This window comes from Silurus aristotelis, assembly GCF_946808225.1.
Source record: "Silurus aristotelis genome assembly, chromosome: 19".
Taxonomy (NCBI): domain Eukaryota; kingdom Metazoa; phylum Chordata; class Actinopteri; order Siluriformes; family Siluridae; genus Silurus; species Silurus aristotelis.
In genome coordinates, this window is record NC_139592.1 from 20,122,344 (window position 1) to 20,145,344 (window position 23,001).

At 40.5% G+C, this 23,001-nt stretch overlaps 1 protein-coding gene across 40 annotated transcripts in view; it reads right to left on the reverse strand.

Annotated features, from left to right (window-relative positions):
- Positions 1–23,001, reverse strand: part of hspg2 (heparan sulfate proteoglycan 2) — a 95,835-nt gene that overhangs the window by 21,241 nt on the left and 51,593 nt on the right. For 9 of the 40 annotated variants that reach the window (XM_083570683.1, XM_083570655.1, XM_083570689.1 and 6 more), the window contains 33 exons: positions 21,943–22,200; positions 21,755–21,817; positions 21,142–21,225; positions 20,644–20,736; positions 20,349–20,438; positions 20,032–20,262; positions 19,827–19,940; positions 19,575–19,702; positions 18,719–18,805; positions 18,532–18,590; positions 18,272–18,436; positions 18,058–18,168; positions 17,119–17,219; positions 16,820–17,000; positions 12,732–12,791; positions 11,275–11,388; positions 9,383–9,544; positions 9,101–9,223; positions 8,831–8,992; positions 8,131–8,253; positions 7,777–7,935; positions 7,560–7,676; positions 7,248–7,400; positions 7,006–7,148; positions 6,710–6,787; positions 4,511–4,646; positions 3,666–3,820; positions 3,299–3,428; positions 2,156–2,299; positions 1,819–1,953; positions 1,194–1,375; positions 900–1,095; positions 257–436 (listed from right to left, as the gene is read on the reverse strand). In XM_083570683.1, the coding sequence (XP_083426809.1) occupies positions 257–436; positions 900–1,095; positions 1,194–1,375; positions 1,819–1,953; positions 2,156–2,299; positions 3,299–3,428; positions 3,666–3,820; positions 4,511–4,646; positions 6,710–6,787; positions 7,006–7,148; positions 7,248–7,400; positions 7,560–7,676; positions 7,777–7,935; positions 8,131–8,253; positions 8,831–8,992; positions 9,101–9,223; positions 9,383–9,544; positions 11,275–11,388; positions 12,732–12,791; positions 16,820–17,000; positions 17,119–17,219; positions 18,058–18,168; positions 18,272–18,436; positions 18,532–18,590; positions 18,719–18,805; positions 19,575–19,702; positions 19,827–19,940; positions 20,032–20,262; positions 20,349–20,438; positions 20,644–20,736; positions 21,142–21,225; positions 21,755–21,817; positions 21,943–22,200 (4,417 nt within the window). The remainder of the gene's footprint in view (positions 1–256; positions 437–899; positions 1,096–1,193; positions 1,376–1,818; positions 1,954–2,155; positions 2,300–3,298; positions 3,429–3,665; positions 3,821–4,510; positions 4,647–6,709; positions 6,788–7,005; positions 7,149–7,247; positions 7,401–7,559; positions 7,677–7,776; positions 7,936–8,130; positions 8,254–8,830; positions 8,993–9,100; positions 9,224–9,382; positions 9,545–11,274; positions 11,389–12,731; positions 12,792–16,819; positions 17,001–17,118; positions 17,220–18,057; positions 18,169–18,271; positions 18,437–18,531; positions 18,591–18,718; positions 18,806–19,574; positions 19,703–19,826; positions 19,941–20,031; positions 20,263–20,348; positions 20,439–20,643; positions 20,737–21,141; positions 21,226–21,754; positions 21,818–21,942; positions 22,201–23,001) is intronic. The other 31 variants (XM_083570680.1, XM_083570677.1, XM_083570670.1 and 28 more) reach the window with 13 other exon arrangements.

Below are 23,001 nucleotides of genomic sequence, written 5' to 3' on the forward strand. Positions count from 1 at the left end.
TGATGGAAATGCATGAATGGTATGGATTGAAAGATGGATGGTTGCCTGGATGCATAGATGGATGGATGGAAAAACTGTGTAGATGCAAGAATGACTAAATCAATTCAATGGTTAAATATATGAAAGGCTAGATTGATAAATAAATAAAAAGACAGATTACTGGTCAGATAAATTTATGGACGCATAGTTGAATAGATGGTTATATAGATGTCAGTTGGATAGCTAATAGCATAGATGGGTGTGTGGACACACTCACTCTCTACATTCACCCTGATGGTGACTTGACTGGTGCCCATGGGGTTTGTGGCTGTGCAGGTGTACGTTCCAGAGTCCTCTTGTCTCACGCTCTGTATGACCAGACTGTTATTAACTAACTGGTATCTCAACGGCAAAGGTTCAATGCCCTTTGACCAGGTGATTGTTGGTTTGGGGAATCCTGGGAACACGAAGCATCATTAACACACACACATTCCAAACAGGGCTTTTAGGACAATAAGCCTTAGTCTTCTAATTTTTTGATCATATTATTCTAGAGGAAATTAATTTTTCTATCCCTTTTCTTATATTGCTGTGAAAGCAGACTGTTATGACCAATGCTTCCCATAATCTAAGATGAATAATAACCCGATTCAAAGATTTAACATCATTTAACAAAGAAAAACCCAATCATTGATATGCTGAAGCTTTCTGTGAGCTGATTTTTTCCAGAAGTCGTCTGCACTTATCATCTTATTAACTTTAAGAGAAAAACTGTTTCTAGCTGCTATAGGATCAAGTTCATTTGAGTTCACTTTCTTTGATTTGCACTGCACTTCTGGCAGCAGAAATGTATTGTTAGTTGTTGCGATTCATGTAATAAACTGGCTTTGTTTATATTACAGTGGAAGGACCATAATTACCGTGAGCATCACAGTGTAGAACTGCAGCAGCCCCCTCCACTACAACCAGCAGAGGCTCACGCGCGATAGCACGAGGCACCGATGGCACCTGGGCTCCACCTTCTACAATCACCTCGACCCGGGTCTCTGATCTGCCCTGGCTGTTCTGAGACGTACAAATGTATGTGCCACTGTTCTCAGGCCGTGCAACCAAAATCTGAAAACAAGAACAAGGGAAAAAACAGATAAAACTACAGTAAGGCTTAATACCTTCACACAGGGAGTATATATTGATTTCTTTAGTATGATATGAACCTCCATGACTGCGCTGGACTCCTTGGGATCAGAGGTTTTGAGAATCATCCTGCGGTTGTTATCCAGCTTGTGCCAGGTGACAGATGGTTGAGGCTCTCCAGTAGCCTTGCACTCGAGTTTAATGGGCTCCCCAACATTCACCCTCACTGGCCCTGTGGGTGTCACGGTGGTTTTGGGAAGTTCTAAAGGGAGACAGAAAAAAACAAAACAGTAAGAGTGAATAAATTCACCACAGTTGTGCTGTTGGTTGGATAAATGCATGGAAAAATTGATAAATGAATGTATAATAAAGCAGGAAGTGCTGACTAAGTTTACATGGATAGTTGGGAGAATGGTTAGGTTTGCCTGGATGCATTTTAGGGTGGACGAATGGATAGCTAGATGGATGAATGATGAAGTGGATGAGTAAATGGACTGTTTGACGGATGCATTGATGAAGGATGGTTGCCTGGATGAACAAACATTTGTATTCGATAGATCAAGTAGATGTATAAATAAATGAATACATAATTTGGTGGATGGAAAAATCAGATTAATGTATTTATGTATAGATAGATGGATTGTCTGACAGATAAAGATAGATAAAGATGGATTGGATTGTTCAAGGATTATAACGTTATCATACCTCTGACAATCAGAGATGCAATGCTGTGCGTGACTCCGTATAGGTTGCTGGCTACACAGCGGTATGCGCCCTGGTTTACTGGCTGAGCACTCGAAACAGTGAGCACTGAACCGTCTGGACTGACCTGCACATTATCTACAGTAGGACAATGACATGTAAGTATGAGCATTTAGAACGGAATACACATAAGAGCATCTACAGTGTCCAAATAATATAATCGGTCTAATAGGAATAAATACTTCATGGCAATCTGTAATTGTAACATAATCAACTGTTTGAATCCCCATTACAAAACACCACATTGTAATTAACTCCAGAAGTGAAGGCACTTGTTTACCTTGTAAAGGCTGGTTAGTAGAAAGTTTCCACTCCATGCCCACAGGCTGAGCTCCGGCGTGTAACCGGCACCTGAAGCTGGCCGCCTCGCCCTTGTACACTATTATGTTGTGGGGCTCAATGGAGATGATCGGGCTCTGGTGACCTTTTCCCACAGGCAGAGCACAATAATTATTACACAACTGCCCATACTATACTATATTATTATATAATATAATAAAATTTAACGCACATGTAAAAAAAAAAAGTCTGTAAATCTCATATAAATAAAATGAAATTAACCCTTTCTACAAACTGTGATCTTGTAAATACTGCATCAGTTCACTTAGTTTACAGTCCTGTGCAGTTTTATGTTTATAAGGATATGCCATTTAAAGCTAGCAAACCAGCAATCTTTGTTAACGTGCCATGGTCTCTTCTGTTACTGTATTTCTATTTACCTCAGAATTGGTCTTCTACTTTTATCTGCTACTTTATTTCTCAAATTATTCTCTTTTATATTGATGCAGTCATGCTGAAGAAGCAATTGGCATCATGTCCTCTTAGCCCAGACTGTAAATCAATGTCAAGCTTTCAGTCTAGATCTCATTTTCCAGCACATATTCCTGACACATCCTTACGTACCATCTTATCAAATTGAAGGACAAATCTCCACCTACTATTAGTCACTGGATTTGGGGATCTTACACTAGAGGAAATTTGGTACTCCACTAAAAGCTGTAGTGACATTTTTTTCTGTGTAGCAGCCAGGGCATGAAATACACACAGCAAATTGATACAAATGTAATATTTGCTATATATAATATAATAAGAGTGTGCATAATATGATGTATAATAATAGTGTGGGGGGGGGGGGGAACCCACACACTCTGTTTTAGTCTTTTATTTTTTTTTTTGTCTTCTTTTTTATTGTTGTCTAAAGCATAGGGATTAAGAGGCCTTGCTCATAAGCACAACATGGGCTGTCTGAAATTTCATAACATTTTTCATTTACTAGCAGAGAACCTTAAGCGGAGTAAATGTGTTTTTTATGAGCCTGGATGTGAGCTGGAAAATGTGAAGTGGTTGCCTGTATAAAAAAATAAATAAATAATTTGAATCATAGCGCTCAAGATCGATGCGCTGGTATGAGTGAGGTGCTTACGGACTGCCTCAGAAATAACGGAGACATAGATGGAGGTTTGGCGAGGGTTCGAGTCATTGTCCACCCTGCAGATGTACTCTCCAGAGTCTTCTGGGGTCGCCTGAAGAATGCGCAGCTTCGATCCGACAACCTAAAACATACACCCGGTAAAAGACACTGAGATGGAATGATCATCTTATCCAGAGCTACTCACAGTTATTAAATGTATACACATGAGCAGTTGATGATTAAAAGCCTTATATAAGGTCCAAAGAGTGACATCTTGGTAATGTTGAAATTTGAACAACCTTCCGATCTTAAGTCTAACATTTTAACCGCTAATCGACCACTATCCCAAACCTGAACTGGAAAAAAAATCTGAACAAACCTCAAACTTAGTGGAGAGGCCTACAGCGTTGGCTCTGCTCCATGTGACAGAAGGTGAAGAGTTTCCTTGGTCGACGCAGTTCAGTTCCAGCGTCTGTCCCTGCAACACAGTGCTAGTTGTGCTTTGGATGGTCACATCAGACGGAACGATTTCACCTAGAAGCAAATATTTGCAAAATGGTTGAAAATCTGTAGAACACAGCTGCCTTTTCTTAGAGTTGCAACTAATGAAACATTCCTTTAGACAACTATGAGATTGCAATAGATTACAAACACATTACTGATCCGTAGAAGTTGCAGAGCAACTTGTGTCCATGTGAAACACATTCATTTGTGAAATACCACTATGAACTAATGAGACTCCATATTAGTGCACTTGTTTTACGACATATCCTGTAAAACCGCATAATAATTTTTAATGTGTACTGTGTACCACTGTGTATAGTAGAAATGGCAATAAAAGCCTCTTGACTTGACTTGAATAAATTCTTTCACTTTTCACCTTTGCCCCAACTAATTGCCAACACTTGTGGCCACAACTTTAAACAACCACGAAATCTGTTCATTTCAATGTAGAACATTTGCACCATACTGACTGAATTAGTACAAGCAGACCTGTTTCTCTCTTTATCTCTTTCTCTCTTTTTCTCTGTCTGTCTGTCTGTCTGTCTGTCTGTCTGTCTGTCTGTCTGTCTGTCTGTCTGTCTGTCTGTCTGTCTGTCTAAAAGCAGGTTTAGACCCAAGAGTCTATAGTCTTCTATATTTAATTTGACCAATTATTCTTCAAGACCGTTGCATTGTTCGCAGTGAACTGTTATTCCCAAAAATGGCGTTTTCCGTTTTTACCTTTAAGCACCGTGACTTCGATCACAGCCTCGGAGGAGCCGATGGAGTTCGTACCGATGCACAGATACGTGCCGCCGTCAGAAGGCTTCATGTTGGGGATGAGCAGGGTGCCGTAATCAGTGCGTTCCACACGAGCCTGGTCAAGTTTAGGAGGAAATTGAGTCATTATAAAACAGTACCAATGTCTCATTTTCACACTTACCCTTTTTCTATTGTGACCAATTCGTAATGTTCTGATTCTTACCTTGTATCAGCTGATCCAGAAAAACACACTATTGTACTTGTTTAATAAACAGATTAGTGTAGCAGCTGTAGAAGCACCTGCATTATTTATTTGCATAATGTTTTGCTAAGACTAACTGCAATGAATTAATAGCGTTATTAATAGGGTTGATTAGACATTTCAAGTGACGAATGTGATCATGTGTGTGAGCTGTGCATTGTTAGAAGCTGCTAAAGAAAATCCCACAACAAATCCTACAGCTTTTATAATTTTCATTCTAATTAAAGTAGTATTGAATTTATCATCAGAATCGCACAATATGGACAAAAGTATTGGGACACCAGACTTTTCCAGCCATATATAGTTCTTCTACAATTTTAAATATGTTTAGTGTGCCTAATTCTATAGGATGTGCTGAACTGGTTAAAGATCTTGAGTGGCCTGCAATAAATCCTAATGCTGACTGAACCCCAGGCCTCCTCACATCAAAACCGGACTTTACTTACACCCTTGAGGATGAACGATCACAAATTTCCACAATCACTCCAAAATCTAGTGGAACATCTTCCTAGTCGAGGTTATTGGATGGTTATTGGGATGTTCAAAAAGTACATACCAATCTTATGGCCAGGTGTCCACAAACTTTTGTGCATATTATTAAATATTTAATCCTGTCAAGAGCACCGTCTTCTCTATTATCCTCCCAAAGGAGCAACAGCTACCAACTTTCAAGCAAACCAACTTTCAAGCAACCAGGTTGCCTGTCGTATCAGAAAGCCCCTCCCGCTTGCACATTTAGCCTTATCTACAATGTGTTAATGTCTAGCTATGTAAAATTTCTTGCTCACAAATAAAGTAGAACGGAACATTTGTGACAACCATTTGTTATGTTTCGAATTCGCACAAACATGTCTGACTATGTATATTAAAGCATACCGAAAACGTTAAAAGAGCTGGCGTGGGCTATACAATTTCCACAAACGTGTGTGATTGGAAATACTTTCCTGTGTCTGGATCCGGAACTCCACTTGACGACCCCTGTCCTAGACTATACCTAATAGACCTCATATGATTTTGCCACAAAGCATGATGCATTTATTAGACCACCATGAACACGCCACACCTCTTATTCTACATCACTTGTCATACCTGCATTACCAAGCTAAAGCGTGAGCTCAGAGATGTTCAACTTAATGAGCATCTCAATGCATCCGGCCTGGGCTCCCATACACACACACACACACACACACACACACACAAAGCAGATACACCCAAATCATAGGCATACCTACGACTGTGCAATGGGCATAACCCAAAAGCAAAAGCAACACATTGTACAGAACAGCTGTGAAACAAGCTACCTGTATTGTGATATCTATTCTACTCATAAAACGCCTTGGTTGGACAAGTATTCATCTTCCCCCATTTTCTGTAGCCCCCCAGTACAGGCAAATGTCGCAACCTGGAACTAAACCAGACTCGATTACGATTAAACAATACGTCACGAATCTACAAAATAGCCATCGAATAGTTTTGGAGCAACATTAGAAGTTACGTAATTGAATTCAGTCCAGCAGTGTGTAGGTTTGGTGTCTCAATATAATAAAGATATTTGTTCTGTAGAAGAGATAAGGGATTGCAGACCCAATTGAACGTCATCCAGTAAATATCAGAAAAAGGTATTAAGAGAATTATGGTTCGTATGATGGGATATTTCACAAAGATCCATTGAATATAATCCAGTTCCAGGTTGCAACACTACAAAACATGGAAAGGTTCAAGGGGAGGGTGAATACTTTCTTAATAGGGGTGTACATGTACCTACCCCTATTAGTTTCTGGTTAGTAGATGATCCATAAGTAAAATTTCATTAAAGCATGCACTTAGTAGACAGCAAGCTAGGTGAGACATGGTGAGATATAGTGAGACATGGAGGATGGATTGGTGTGAGACAGACAGCGGACAGATGGACAGACCTGCATTTCGTCAATACGTCTCTGCAACGCATCGAGACTGTTGGATTTAAACTGATGGAAACCGTGAGAGGGAATGGCCTGAACAGACGTCAAGACAAGGGATGGAACAAAAACAGAACAAAGGAACCCAAAAAGGGAGAAACAAACAAAAAAAAAAAAAACAGGGAAAGAGATTAGACTGTCAAACCCCCGAGCAAGACCAACCGCATAACCCGAACAAACAAGAGTCGATGCAGATGCGAGATAAAAAGGGAAAAAAATAGAACAGATACTGGTAATGAGATGAAAAGTCTAACCTGAGGAGGGAGAGTTCCACCTCGCCTTTTCCAAGTCAGACCCGGGCTGGGAGAACCTCCGGCTCTGCAGTAGAGGCGTAAAGTCTCACCTTCGTGAATCTCCACACGTTGCGGGCTCACCTGCACGTGAGGTAAACTGGCACCTGTAATCAAATCAAAATATGAAAATATGTAGATACTTTATTTACATTAGATAAAAAAAAAAAACGTCCGTAGCCATAATCTGGTTGTAATCTACATACTGTGAACGTAAAGGACCGCTCGGGCTGAATGTTCTCCGTGTGTGTTGAAGGCCCTGCAGGTGTAGTCGCCCTCGTCAGAGCGCTGTACAGAAGGGAAGGTGAGAACTCCACCTTGGATAATGGCGCTGCTGCTGATTCGGTTCCCTGGACCTCCTGATGGGTTTAAACTTTATTAGTTTATTGCATTATGACAATCAATGGCACAAGTGATGGAGTTTGAAAAGGAGCCTGTGAAAAGTGACACAAATTGCTTGTAAATTTGTAAAACTGAAACTAGATTTTTGTGTTTTTCCTTTTTTTCCCCCGTCTTACCCGTCCACTCAACCGAGGGAGCCGGGTTTCCAGTGGCTGTGCAGCGGAACTCAGCACGTTGGCCCTGCTGAATAGTAATCACAGGCGGTTGGATGGTCACTCTTGGCCACGCCACTACTGCGGACAAAAAGCAGCGTGAGGAACGTTCCGGAATGACGGAGTGCACAAGATCAAAATCTGTTCGTTCTTTAATTGTCTATACAATTAAAGCCTGTACCAAATGAACTCTGGACATAGAGGACCAGCCGTGCTGCATGTTCTCCGTGCGTGTTGAAGGCTCTGCAAGTGTATTCGCCCTCATCAGCGCTCTCTGCAGAGGGGAATATAAGAACTCCGTCTCGGATGATGGCGCTGCTGCTGATTTGGTTGCCTGGACCTCCAGGGAGAGAAAATATGTCGTCAAATCACAACTTTATGGCCCAAATTATTATCGCAAAATATTTTGTAGTGTTATTTTAATTTTTTTTTTAAATCACATCTTTTTAGTCAAGGTATTACTTTTAATCTCCTGATGTACATAATATACGATTTTGTTCAAGAAATGAAACATTTTATAACATTAATTATTTACCTGTCCACTCAATAGAAGGAGCTGGGTTGCCAGTTGCGGTGCAGCGTAACTCAGCTCGTTGGCCCTTTTTGACGGTGAGCACTGGCTGGTCGATCGTCACTGTAGGCTTTTTCTTTGCCACAGCTACACCAAGCAAAAGCAGTTTGTAATATGAAGGAAAAAAAGGAAAGCCTTTAGCCTAGATAATTGGACTTCCAAGCAAGCATAACATTGGCCTGGGCAAGCACCCCAGAGCTGGAGATTTCACTGTGGGTTAGCTAATGAATATATACGATTTGTCCTGCTCCTGACGTACTGTAGCTCGCGTGAATCATGATTTTCTATTGGCTCGCGCGGTAAACTATCCGGTGCCAAACTTAAATTGTTGGAAGGACCACTGAAAGGACAATTTCATGCTGGTTGAAGTATAATTAAGTATTTACTTCATTTGGAAAACAACTTCATGCTGCACAAAGTGCTCCTTCTTCTTTAGTAGTAAGTTCAAATATATTGTGTGGTCTTCTGGCATGAGTATAAAGTCCCTTAAGAATATTATTCAGCCCCAACACCATTCTCTACTGTTAATGCTTTGACTTCACAAGTCTTTTCGCTACACATGGGCACAGTAGAAACTAGTGCGTACTGTATAATTGCAGTGTCTGAACAAAACAAATTTGGTCGACTGCGTGAGATGATGTTTTTGGTGAGTTTTTGTTTCTACCGGATAAACCGAAGACATATAGGACAGCCCGGGTTGCATGTTCTCCGTGTGTGTTGAAGGCTCTGCAGGTGTAGTCGCCCTCATCCGAGCGCTCAACGGATGGGAAGGTGAGAACTCCACCTCTGATCACAGCGCTGGCACTAATTCGGTTTCCTGGGCCTCCTATGAGTCACAATTCAATATCCATTGTCACTTAACAGAGTTTTTTCTCCTGATTCAAATTTTCCACCACACTATTAAAATGTTTCTGATGTTTCTTCAAAACCATACCTGTCCATTCGATGGAAGGTGCCGGGTTGCCAGTGGCAGTACAGCGAAACTCAACACGTGTGCCTTGTTGGGCTCTGAGTACAGGTGGCTGAATTGTGACTGTGGGCTTCACCGCTTCATCAGCTACAAGATAAAATAGGATTTAATGTCTTCCGATTCCTATTACTAGATGAGAACTGTGTTTGCTTTATGATGCAAATAACTACACCGTTCTTGTCAAGACAAGGCTGCAAAACATACCATTTGTCATTTGACTTGTATAATTAGTAACTAATTTTGTACCAGGTGAACTGTAGATGTAGAGGGTCGCTCGAGCTGTTTGTTCTCCTTGTGTGTTAATGGCCCTGCAGATGTAGTCGCCCTCGTCAGAGCGCTGCACAGATGGGAAGGTGAGAACCCCACCTCTGATGATGGCGCTGCTGCTGATCTGCTTGCCCGGACCGCCTGAAAGTTACAATTTAAATTTCGTAAAATTTTGTAACTTTAGGAATGAAAGATTGTCCCTAAAAGCATGTTGTTTTTTTCTTTTTCTAATCTACACTGTAAGATCTTATCTACATAATCAGGTCATGTTTCACAGAGAGGCTTCGGTTCAACTGAAAATCTTGCAACAGGGGATCACCACAGGGTTCACTCTCCTGTACATCTATCCTCCTTTTTCATTACTTCACTGACGACACACATTCCTCCATCTACCTTCCCTAAAAACCTAAGAATCTGGCCGAAGTTAAAGACCATCTGACTCCAGCTATGCTTGACTTTTATTCACAATTGTGTCTTGATGTAAATAAATCATTTTAACATTTCATTGAGCACCAGATCCTACAGATTAAGACGGTTTGGGCAGTAAAAGATGGATCACCACAATATTAGGCAGGTGGTCATAATGTTACTGATTGGTGTATCTTCTTCATCTTTCTGCTTCTCCCATTAGGGGGCGCCACAGCGGATCCATACCCCCCTGTCCTCTAAATCTAAAACTACCGGCATGTCTTCCCTCACCACATCCATTAAACCTCCTCCTTGGTCTTCCTCTTGTCCTCCTTTCTAGTGGCTCGATCCTCAGCATTCTCCTACTGATATACCCCATGTCCCTCCTCTGCACATGTCCAAACCATCTCAATCTCACCTCCCTCACCTTGTCTACAAAACATCCTACATGCGCTGTCCCTCTAATAATAATAGTGTATAATAATCTTCATTTGAAATAGTGCCTTTTAAAAGAACATATTAAAGCACTTTACAAACATTTAAAAAGAACACGCACACAAAACAAGATAAACATCATACATGCATCACCTGAAAATTATCCTGAAGAAATGTTTTAAGAGCAGCTTTGAAAACACTACGAGATTTAGCCTGTCAAATCCAGTCTTGACTACACCCTACCTATCTACCTGCTGATCTTTCACCATATGTCGCTTTCCCTTTTCAGAACCTTTAGAACATTGCTGATAACATCCTGATGTTCTTTCAGGTGTCCCCCCCATGACTAAAGGTCACTCCACCAGGAAAAATCACCTTTTGCCTAACAGGTCTCAACAGGTTCTGCACCACTAGTTCAGAGGTAGACACCTGCCTACCAAACACGTTCTTCTATGAAATGTAAAACTTGGCTTGTACTTGATCGACTTGTAATGCGAAATATCCTCGCTTTAGCATGTCTTGGTTCTGTACAGTAGTGAAAGGAACATTCGGAGCACCTCAAACAGCCTTCTCAAATAAACCACCCCCACACATACACAAGCCTTTGATTATATATCTTGACAAACATATTCCACATCTGCACTTGTTCAGATAAGAATGATTTTTTGGTGTTCTATTTCTAAACATCTCCTGGTTGCGCTTTCTCATAATTCAAAAGTTCATTTGAAGTTCTTATGATGAATGTTTTCATAGTTAATTCTGGATTTGCAGAAGCCCCTTACCCTGTTATTGTTGTACTTCATTACATTCAATACAGATATTTATAACATCTAAATATATTTACACCATTTGTAACTACCACTGTAACTAACTGTTATTTATAGTTTCCTTTTAACTAATGCACAATATTCGGAGCAGCCGGAAAGGTTTATGTTCCAATGCAAGTTGTATTCTGTATAGAACTATGTCTGTGAAATAAAAAAAATCTTAACTCTCATACATGAGGATTTTCAACACTAGGTTCTTACCTGTCCACTCAACTGAAGGTGGTGGGTTGCCAGTGGCGGTGCAGCGGAACTCAGCACTTTGGCCTTGTTGGACCGTGCGGACGGGTGGCTGGATCTTGACCGATAGTTCGCCAGCTACAGTGAGCAAAGACCGGTTAATCTCGTACAAGAAAGGTAGAAATGTCATAGATCAGAGGAAAGATGTGAGGGGTACTAGGAAATATTTGGAAGCTTTGGCAGGTGGGAAGTGTCTTGCAGGTTCCGAACGTCGCGCTTATTCGGAACATTGTGATGCCTCTAAGGAGCTGAAAGGAGTATCTAAAGTGATCTAATAAAATACTAATACAATAATATGAGCGTTCTTATACTTAGTGTAAAGATGATGGGAGAAAGGTTGAGTCAAATCAGCACTTAAAAATTATCATATTTATCCAGCTGAGCGATTGAGGTTTAAGAGCCCAGAAGTGGCAGCTCAGTGCTGCTGGGTTTTGAATTCATGGCCTTCTGATCTGAAGTCATCAAATCAGGCCGACCAACAAGGCTATATGAAAATTATGAAAAGTGCCAAGCAGAGTGAGACCCAAACAGCCAGACTGCCATTCGGGCAAGAACAGGTAGGCATCAAGCCCCAGAATCCATCTTCTGAAATTCTGACAGGGCATAGAAGGAAAAGTAAGACAATGCTCCTGTGTAAGCTCAGTGTCTAGAACACATATGCTGCTATACTTCTTATTGATGCTAATTTTAGAACAGGAGTATCGTCATTATATGGTGGGTATATGTGTAAGTTTTTGGTGATGATGGTGATCTGTGACTGGAGATAGTGACAAAAAAAAATTCGATATTTGAAGCACGGTGGTGGATGCCCTATTTATGCATCCGGTGTGTATAAAGCATGTATATAGTTTATGGGAGATTCCTCTCTTTTTTTTTTTTTCCATTATATGGAATGTTATAAATGTGTTACACACAATAACCATTTATATATTATTATTAATGATCTATGAGATCTTGCATGCTTTTATGTCCACATAATGGTATACAACAGAAAGAAATCTCCCGGTGGCAGAAACATGAAATCCTATTGGACTAACAGCCAAAAGCTTAATAAAGTCAAGTAAGTACAACATGTGCAAGTCACCAAGTCCTTGGGGAACAGGATAAAAGCATGTGCTGTATTGTTTAATCCAGTGCATCCTTGAATACTGGAATCTGATTGGTCAGAAAATGGTGATTCATTTTCTTTGAAAGCTGCTGTGATTCAGGTTCAGGTTGCACTGCACAATCATTGGGGTATATCAATGCACGTTTCTGAAACGACTCATTTGCCTGGACTTGGATGATGGACTGAGCTTGCACAGGCATTACTTGAGCTAGTCGAGTCATGCTAACGAGAAAATGATTGTTGCATGCAGAAGTGGTGTAGAGAGACAGAGAGGAAGTCCACCACTGGGATGGAGATCAGCATGTAGACTTACGCTGTCTATGTCCTTCAAACATTTCATAGGCTGTGAAAATCATCTCAGCCTTAGTTCCGTCTGTAAATGGTGGACATGTAAAAACACCGAGAGGTAAGTCTCCAGAGCAAGAGAGGAAAAATGGGTTCTTAGGTCTTCCCAAAAAATCCAAGAGCTTTTAAATTGGACTCTTCTACTCATTTTCAAATCTCAATCATACTAAATGATATTTTAATTAGATGAGTAAAATAAATAATACTTTCTATATATGGATATAATGACTAATATAGATCCCATCTTATACATATATAGATATGTTCCTCATTACTTTTAAGTAAAACCATAAGCTGGGAGCATAAGTGTAATCCCACCATTCTAGTGGAGATATTAACTATAAAAAAGCTCTTTCGTTCAAAAGGTCTATATGCATAAATTATTTAAATACACACTATATGGGCAAAAGTCTGTGGACACCTGACTATAAGATTCATGTGTGCTCTAAATCCTATTCCACATGAGCTCTTTTAATAACCCACACACTTCCAGGAAGATGTTCCACTGGAATTTGAAGTGTGCTTCAAATAGCCACTCACATGACATCACTTCATTACCATAAACTGTTTACATGCCATTTTTTGCATCTTTTATAAATTGCTGCTATTGCTCTTTGCGCAACATTTTGTTTACATTTTTGTTACTGTTTACGTCTCTTTACAACAGGTTTACTGGTGGAGCTATTTTTTTTTTATTTTGTGTTTTGTCTTGCACTGTCTTGTGTTGTCTTGCACGGTCCTGTGTTGTCTGTCTGGAATACTTTTGTCCACATAGTCTAGTTCTTAAGTCATTCATAAGCAAGGGGATTGTTTCTTTTACTCAAGTTTTACTAAGACTTCTTTAAGGACATCTAGCAGTCAAAGGATTCCAGGTCCATACTAAGGTAAGGAGGATTTTGTACAAGTTATCCAAATAAATAAAATTCGACTTGGAAGATGACCTTGACCCAATGCGGACCAGAGTACACACACATACAGGTGTTCACGTCTGTTAAAACCAAGTTAAACAGTTAACTTTTGCCAGCTAGGATTTATATATGCTGTGCATATATAAATACCCATATATATTCATTAGCCAGCAAATGAATATATATATATATATATATATATATATATATATATATATATATATATATATATATATATATATATATATATAAATATAATGACAAACAGTTAACAATAAGGAAACCGTTAGCTACGGTTAGCATTTGTTCGGTTGGAGTGACGAATGCTATTCTGCCGGCCTGTGTTTTCCATCCTGCTTCTGGTGAAAGGAATTTTGGGCAAAAGGTACATATAAAGATAGAAATAAAATAGGGGCAGAAAAAAAAAACCCTCGAATATTCATTATTCAGATATTTTCAGCAAAAGAGAGTTCAATTTTTGGGAACATACATAAATAAAATCAAAACGTTAAGGTAACAAAATTTAATAAAATTAAATAAATAAAAGCAAATCCATTTAGAAAAACACAGCAAGAGGAAATTGGCCGTAACAAAGGTAGTGAATAAGCACACAGGGAATGTTCAACATTATAAAAACATGCTGGTTAGTAGAAAATTATATGGAATATGCTCCACACACACGCAAACAGAAACACACACACACACACACACACACGCAAGCACACGTTTTTTCTTAATACAGCTTGTGACTGATCTCAGTCTATCCAAGTTACAAAAATCTGCCTTCACATCATTCGGTGTTTATTTTGATTTCCTTTTTTTAATTGATGCATTTATTAGAATTATTTATACATTTATTTCACAAATGAGATAAATAAAATACACAGGAAAATGAGCATTTGACTTTTTTTGGTCCGAAATTAAAGCACCGGGAAACATTTTTCGTACAAAATTAAATACACAAAAAATTAAAACCAAAACTAGAAAAAAATAAAATAATGAGCACCAAATCAGGAGAGGAAATATTATATATATATATATATATATATATATATATATATATATATATATATATATATATATATATATATATATATATATATAAAAATCAAAGTGACATCAAAATAAATGGCCTAAAATATAACTAGGGCACATTATAGTATAAAAATTTATTCTAACCAGATTTACTTCCATGAATCCATCCATCAAAAAACTATAAAAAATATGCCTCATGATATATGATTAGATTAATAACATTTAAATGATAAAGGAATAAAAACCAGAAATCATTCAGAGAATATTAAAGTATAAAACAAAGCGTCTTGATACAAAAAACATTGGGTGATATTCGAAAAACATCTGATGTAAATGTGATTTACAGTCCTAGTGGATAAAATATTCATCCTGCTGCATTGGATATAGCACCATTAAAAAACAACATTCATTCATTTCAGTTGTACAAAAACAGTAGTGATCACATGGTTTCCAGTGGTATGAGCTGAAACAGTTGCAGTCCTCAAGTCCTCCTGGCCAGCAGACTTTCTTAGACACTGATCGTCACTATGCTTCCTCAAGATAAATGACAGCTGCCAATGCCACTCCTTAAGCCCCGAGAGAAACACCAGGCTAGTGAAGAAGACCCCCGACAAATACACCACCACCACCACCAAAAATGGCTACAATCAGCAAGGAACCCGACACCATGGTTATTTCACCGCTATCAGTGACAGGATGTACAAGAACGATTTGTGCGATGTCTGAGAGTTGTTTTGTGGTCGAAAATGTACACTGATCTTTACTGAGAAAGTTCCTTGTATTCAGAGTTGGGTTATGCACATACTGTAAACGAGTTCCTGAGCCCCGAGGTAGCCGAATATATCGCATCCCATTATTTGCTATTCAAAAGATTTTGGTTTAAAGCGGACTCCTTTGCTGCATCTCGCTTTTCTCAAATATGCTACATGGACAAAAGTTTGTGGACTGACTATAAATTACGTAGGGGCGTTATAATTCTTCCCACTCTTCCAGGTCGATGTTCCACTAAATTCTGGAGGGTGTTGGTGAAGATTTTGTGATCAGTCATCCACAAGGATGTTAATAAAGTCGGGGACTGATTTAGGTGAGGTGAGGAGATCTGGGGTTCAGTCAATAAGATTGAGATCCCATCTAAACCATATTTTCATATAGCTCACTTTGAGTATAGAGGAAAAATGTCCTGCTGGTACAGGTTTGGGTCCAAACATTTCTACACAAGTGTGTGCCTCCAATTTTGTGATAAAAGTTTACGGAAGAACCATATATAGCTGGGAATGTCAGGTCTACAATACTTTTGTCCATATAGTATATAGTATTTCAGTTCCACCTTTGGTGGTTAACACAAACTGAGGATACTTGAGCTGGACTTATTGCTGCTCCTCATGCTAAAAACAAGTCTAAGCTAAGAATCCTATGCAGCTATGAAGCCTCTATAGTGCATTATAGTCATATCGGTACAAACGCTGAAGACATGTGCGTGAAGATATAACTCATAACTGGACCCCATCAGCAATAATAAAAGTAAACCTTGTAATGTAAATATTGTAACGCAGGAATTTGCGTAGAAGAGTAACAGAATGAAGAGATTAAATAATAGTGTTTTGCAAACACCAAGATCTCAGGACTAATAGCGATTTTAAGTTTGTTTCAATATTTTATAAAATTGAAAAGCGACTAGTTCTAGTGTCTTGATTGTCGTTAAAACAGTACAAAGTGACAAATAACTGCTTGCCCCACAAAAATGAGCGATTTGAATCAGGATTGGATCGATTTGAATCACTTGTGATGTGATGACGAAAACACGGGTGTCTTTGTAAAAAGGATTCGATTACACCCCCCCCCACTCAATCATTCACAAGCTGTATTGTTACAAGAGGAAGCCGAAGCGGTTTGATTAGTATGCGAAGGGAACACAGATCAAACCAGAGCAGGAAAGTCATTTCTTGCCAGAGGAACATTAGTGGGAAGAAAAAAAAAAAAGTCATGCTTAAAGAAAGGAAAAAAAAAGAGCAGAAGAGGACATGCAGCTGTCATGCACAGGAAGATAAACTGAGAGCTGGAGCTTGAGGGAGCGTAGAGAACGTTGACTAAGTGAGCGATGCCAGTCACGAACCTGGGACGTTTAGGACGGCAGTGCCCTCGTCCATGGCGAACATGTTGGAGCCGGTGCACACGTACACGCCAGCGTCTTCGGGCCGAACGTTGCGGATGGTCAGGATGCCATTGAAGTCCATGGCGCGGTCGGGGAGCTTACCGCTGCCCTGACGCGTCCACACGAGCGTGTAGGCCGGGAACTGTGAGAGATTCAGGCATATTAAAAAAAGCAAATCTACTTTTCTATAACTGCAACAAACCTGCTATAATGGAATGAAAGATGAAGAACCAAAATGCAGGGAACAAAGAAAGTCCTACTTTGCTCTTGGCTGTGCAGATGAAGTTCACTGTAGCTCCATGAATCACGTTCTGGAATTTAGGCTCCTCAATAAACACCTCAATGGGTTTGGTGGGAGAAGCTGAAAAGAAACGGAGATGTGATTAGAGACTGTATTTATCACAGATTTACAGTTTCCTCCTATATATACTGTATGTAAGTATTCATTTTTTTCTATTATTGCATCATAGTCTGAAACTAGTTGTACATGAAAATGCCACTTTTAATTCTTTGGATCGGAACGTCACAAGTTCAAATCCCACCACCAAGCTGCCACTGCTGAGCCCTTAACCCTCCTGCTCAGTTGTAAGTCGCTCTGGTATGGGCGTCTGCCAATTGCCATAAATGTAAAAATTGGTTGTACTGTCAGAAAGCAATAGAGGTAGACTCGCATTTCCACTAAGAGCGCAATTTTTACTCTCAGAGAGGTGAGAAAGGCTGATTTTTACTCTGATACAGACATGAGAAGGTGATTTTTACTCTCATGGAGTCAAGAGAGGGCAATTTGTGAGTCAGAAAAACAAGAGAGGGTAAATTTACTCTGGTGGAGGTAAGATAGGGCAATTTTTCTCTCATGGAGATGAGAGGGGGCAATTTTTATACTTGTGGCAAAAGGAGGTCAATGAGGGTGATTTTTACTCTCATGAAGGCAAATTTTTCTCCTATTTTACTCTCATGGGGGCGAGAGTGAGCGATTTTTACTCTCCTGGTGGAACAAGAGAGCGAGTTTTATTTTTTAGGGAGGAAACAGAGGGCAGTCCTGTACGCACCTCTATTAAAAAAAAAGTTAGTAAAATAATGAGACCACTTTGTTAGACTTTCTATTGCCAATTAGTTACTAAATGTTGCCATTGTATAGAACGTATGTAGGCTTTAATGTGAATTTAATCTCTAAACCGTGGCTTTAACTCAGACTTTACTTGTTATAATGATCTCAGCCTGGCTGCGGTTGGTGTTGAGCTGATTTCTGCAGGTGCACGTGTACACGCCGGCATCGCTAGTCTGCACGCTGGAGAAATGCAGCTCTTCTCCTGTAGGCAATAACAAATAGGTTCAATAGCTTATTAGTTCAAATGTACAGACTGCAGATGAATGAGTGAAGAATAAATCAACCGTTTGCAGCAGCTACAGTACCTTGTTTGCGTCTCTCGGCCGAGCTGGAGATCGGACGGCCAGCATCACGTGTCCAGTAGAAATAGTGTGGTGGAGGTCCGGATCCCTGGCACCTGAGGGTGACCGAGCTGCCCTGAGACACCTGTACCCTCTCAGGGTAGACCCTCACCACCAGAGGGGCAGCTGCTGGAAAATAACTTCCTTTCAGTGATATACAGTAGCACTTCATCGTAAAAAATATTGCATTTTGTTGTAAAGGACTGTTTGAAGAATACACTCACCATCATATGGCCGGCATTTGACTCTCTGGTTTGGATTTCCAACATATCCAGGTGCACATCTGTTTAAAAAAAAAAAAAAAAAAAAAAGGACGATTTAATTGATCTTTTTAAATCAATTAAAATGATTTCATTTACAATATATGCACATAAACACACACAGCTCAGGAGTAAGAGTGTGTCAGCTTACCGCTCACAATACTGGCCCATGTAGCCTGTCTGACAGGCGGTACACCGGTAGTCTCCGTTCCCCAGACTCTCACAAGTGGGCGAAAATCTAAACAAAACCATAGATAGATCACACTCCTATATACTGTAAGGACAAAAGTTTGTAGACACCTGACCATAAGTTTGGTATGTGCTTTTTAGGCATCTGATTCCACATTTTGCTGTAATAATACACTCCATTTTTTTGTTCCACTCGATTTTGGAGTTTAGATTTGTGTTCCTTCAGCCAAAAACACGTTAGTAAAGTCAGGTTCTGATGTCGGCGAGGAGGCCTGGGGTGCACTCTGCGTTTCAATTTATCCCAAAGGTGTTCAATACGGTTGAGGTCAGAGATGTATAGCAAGCTATTCCAGATCTTCTCTTTCAAATAAACCACCCGGCATGTGTCTTCTCTCACCACATAAACCTTCTCGTTGGCTTTCCTCTTTTCCTCCTGCCTTCCTTCATCCCATGTCCGTCCTAAGCACTCGACCAAACCATCTCAATCGTCCTCAACTCTGGAACAATCCATAAACATATTGCACCAAAAGCATGCCAAAAATGTTGTATGCGCTTGGCGATGAACTCTTTCCTGCAAGTACTCAATTTTGCCAACTGTGACAGATTTTTCCCTTGCTAGCTACATTGGATTTCCACACACATTGAATGGCAGCTGTCAAAATGTTTGGAAAGAAATGGAAAGAAGGCAAATCAATGTTTGGAGAGAACCAGGTTTTCGAAAGTGCGGAACGGTTTACACTCGGGTCCTTTTGCGATCGCAGGATTTTTCCAGCCACAAAAAAATTAATATAAAAGTGTTTGTTTAAAATGGGACTAACTGGTTCTCTGGGTCAGTATGAGGACAAGCGCAGGGCTGACAGTCTTCCGGGGTTCCAGCACTGGCGTCTCCAAAGAACCCTGCAGCACACTGGTCACACATCTCACCCATGGTGTTATGCAGGCAGCCCTGTCAACATGAAGAGAGAGAAACTCAATGAAAAAATAACAGCTCCAAAAGATCTCAAAGACTTCATAGAGCAGTACTGGGTGAATGTTAGAATAAGCTTAAGACTAGTGGAGACAAACCGTACCGTGCAGACGCCGGTCTCAGGGTGGCAGGTGTCTGAATGTCCGTTACATTCACACAGCTCGCAGTGACCGAGATAAAGTCCTCCACCTGTACGAGTGTAGCCTTGAGCGCAGTCCTAAAATTCACCAGAAGGTCAGAATCTGGTGGAGCGAAGACATGGCAGTTTCTAGCCCTATCGCTCTGCTATGACACAGAACTTGTCATACCTGGCAAGACAGGCCCTGATACCCGGGCGGGCAGCGGCACTGCTCAACCTCCAGAGCTCGGCCCAGGCTGGTGTAGTGAGGTACGGCGATCTCCATGCTCACCCCCGAGATGCTGGACGAGCGCATGCCTGTGTAATAAGAAGCTCGGATCAGGATGTCGTCCATGTGAGCCAGCACCATCAGCAGGTGCTCTCGGGTTGCGGGCATGCCGTCGGGACGCTGCCAGTACTCCTGCAGAACATCATGAGACAGAAGAAACTCGGTCAAGCGTTTCACACACGAGTAATTGCATCTGTAATATCTTGGGTTTATCTCACCTCACGGAAGACGAACTCGAAGTTACGGGTTTCTCTCGTGCCCAGCGTCCGTCTCCAGTCCTGGCGAGCTACGAGGGTGATGTCATTACCCTGGGAAGAAGAACGAGTGCTATAAGGTCAAAACGAAATCCTTTTGTCTTTTGAATTAAATACACTGTCAATTAAATTAAATACAGAAACACCTCGGTACTTTACACGATAGCGTTGAACTATTATTTTGGTTGTCATAGCATGGCGAATTTGACGAGTCTTGCAGTCGAAAAACACAAAAGTATTATTGTATGAAATTACTTACAATGATCTGAACATCTACATCATCAATCGGAGCGCCCCTTGGGCCTGGCACATACGTGATGGTGTACTTGAGCTTTCCTCCATAGGCAGGAACCTGGTAAAGTAAAAAAAATAAAATAAAATGATCACTCTAAAAATAAAAAGGGCAACTGGACTTAATAATTACATAATCCAGGAGCTCATATGGACACAATCATATTTGTTGAAAGCTTAATATGCCATACACAAGGGATTAAATATCATTCATGCGTCATTGAAAACCAAATATATTCTTAAATTAGTAGAAGTGACTATATGGCACTATATGGCAAAACGAGGAATTCTGAATTCCACTGCTGCATCTATTCCTGCATGAACACATCTCGTATATCAGCTGAACTCTATATCAACTGAATCATGAAGGGATTTTATTTAACACATGGACTACAACAATCTGGAAAAAAAATGCAGCAGGAGTATGAATCAGCACTCTGCCCTGGTTCCACCAAGCACTAGTTACCTTGTCCCCGTTAAACTTCTCAGGAAGCTTCCAGAAGAGCACCTCCTCTGAGCGTGAGCTAAAACCTTTGTAGACCAGAGAGTACTGAAGGGCACGGAGAGTGAATGGTGCCAGAACATGAGCAGACAACAGATAGGAAGAAAAAGAGAAGCATTGCAGGACAGCAAGGCAAAAAAATAAATGCTAATCAACAGAGAACAGGTTTTCAGTTTGCTAACGGCTAATCAACTTGCAGGGGGTGGGGTACGGGGGGGACTAAACAATCTTGTGTTAAGATAAGAGGACTTAGATGTTTAGTGATGTTTTAGTTGTGGTGCCAAAAATACCATTACAAAAAGGTACTCCACAAATAATATAGAGTACCACAAAATGACCACCCTAAGGCCACTGAGACTGATGAACCCTTGCAACCCAAGTTTCTCACAATCAGAAGGAAAATAACTGATTAACCACATTTTTTTTGCTACTCACTATACTAAGAACACGTTCTCTTAAACATTAACTTGAGTCTGAATGGCTCTAATGGGTTTAAAAGACTGGGTGGCACCGCTAAGCTTCAGGAATTCCTCCAGAGGGTGGTACTCCAAGATTTTCACATGCCATGGATGACTACCTTATTTGAGGAGCCGGGCGGAGCAGCATCAGACGGTTCCATTGTGGTTTTTCTGAGCTTATCCTGTCAGCAAGACCAACACCCCAAACCAGCATCAAACCAATGCAGAGTAATATTATCACATAAAATACCTAAAAATAAATTGAAAGCTAAAATCGAAGAAAACCACCTGAAATACTATTCAATACCTTGCGTGTGTTAAGGTGAGGGGAATGGCCTGGGGCACCAGGGTGAGGCCCAGAGGCCCGCACAGAGGCTTGTAAGGCTGAAGGGGGGAACTGAGCAGCGGGGCCACCTGAAACATCTGCCGAACCGGCGGTTCGGATGGGATTTGAGGAAGTAGACCGTAAAGACGGTGAGAACAACGAGGCAGGCGGTCCCTGCGAGAAGTTGCTGATGAGCTCCCAGATTTCATCATCGAGTGTGCGCACGTCTTCGCCGTACGACTTTGGGAAGGTGGGAGTAATGGACAGAAATCAGAATGACCCAGGGCTAATGACAATTTGAAATCCAAAGAGCATTCCAATGGCGTGCACACAACGGGACATGCAGAACTGTGCGTCAACTCAGGGAACATCAATACATGGAAGAACTCAACTCTATTAACTCAAGTCCATCCATTACCTACATTAACTTCATGCAAAATGTTACTAGTTTTCACTCCAGACCAAAGTGACAAGGACAAACATTTGGTCTTTAGGCATCATGAGGACTGCCTCTTTCTCAGTTGTCCCTCTAGCAATGTAAAGGGATCCTGGTTTCCTAAATATATCACACCTTTAATGGATGAAACCAATGGATACTATTGCAGACCTGCCAATAATATATAGTCCTCTCACAAACCACTTGTTTTTGGTGGCTTCTTGTGAAGTGTTTTGAAGTCATTTTAAAAATTCCCCCAATTTATTTATTTTTTTTTACAAATATTGACACTTAAGGAAAATATACGAGGAAGTATACAAGAGCAATGGCTAAGATCATCACTAATATGACATTGGAAGAATGGGGCGACTGTCTGTCATTCTTCCAAAGACAAATATCAATTGATTGAATATTGGAGGAAATTGGAGGGGGTGGGGGTGGTACTTCCTTGATGTACATGTGAAATGTGATTTATGAGCATGTGCTGAGGATAAAATGCAGAGCTTGCTGTGATCATACAATTACTTACTACTAAAATCACATGAATGAACTTCCATGCAGCCCGATACTCTACTACTGTCTTTTGACTTTGCATAGTGCATAGT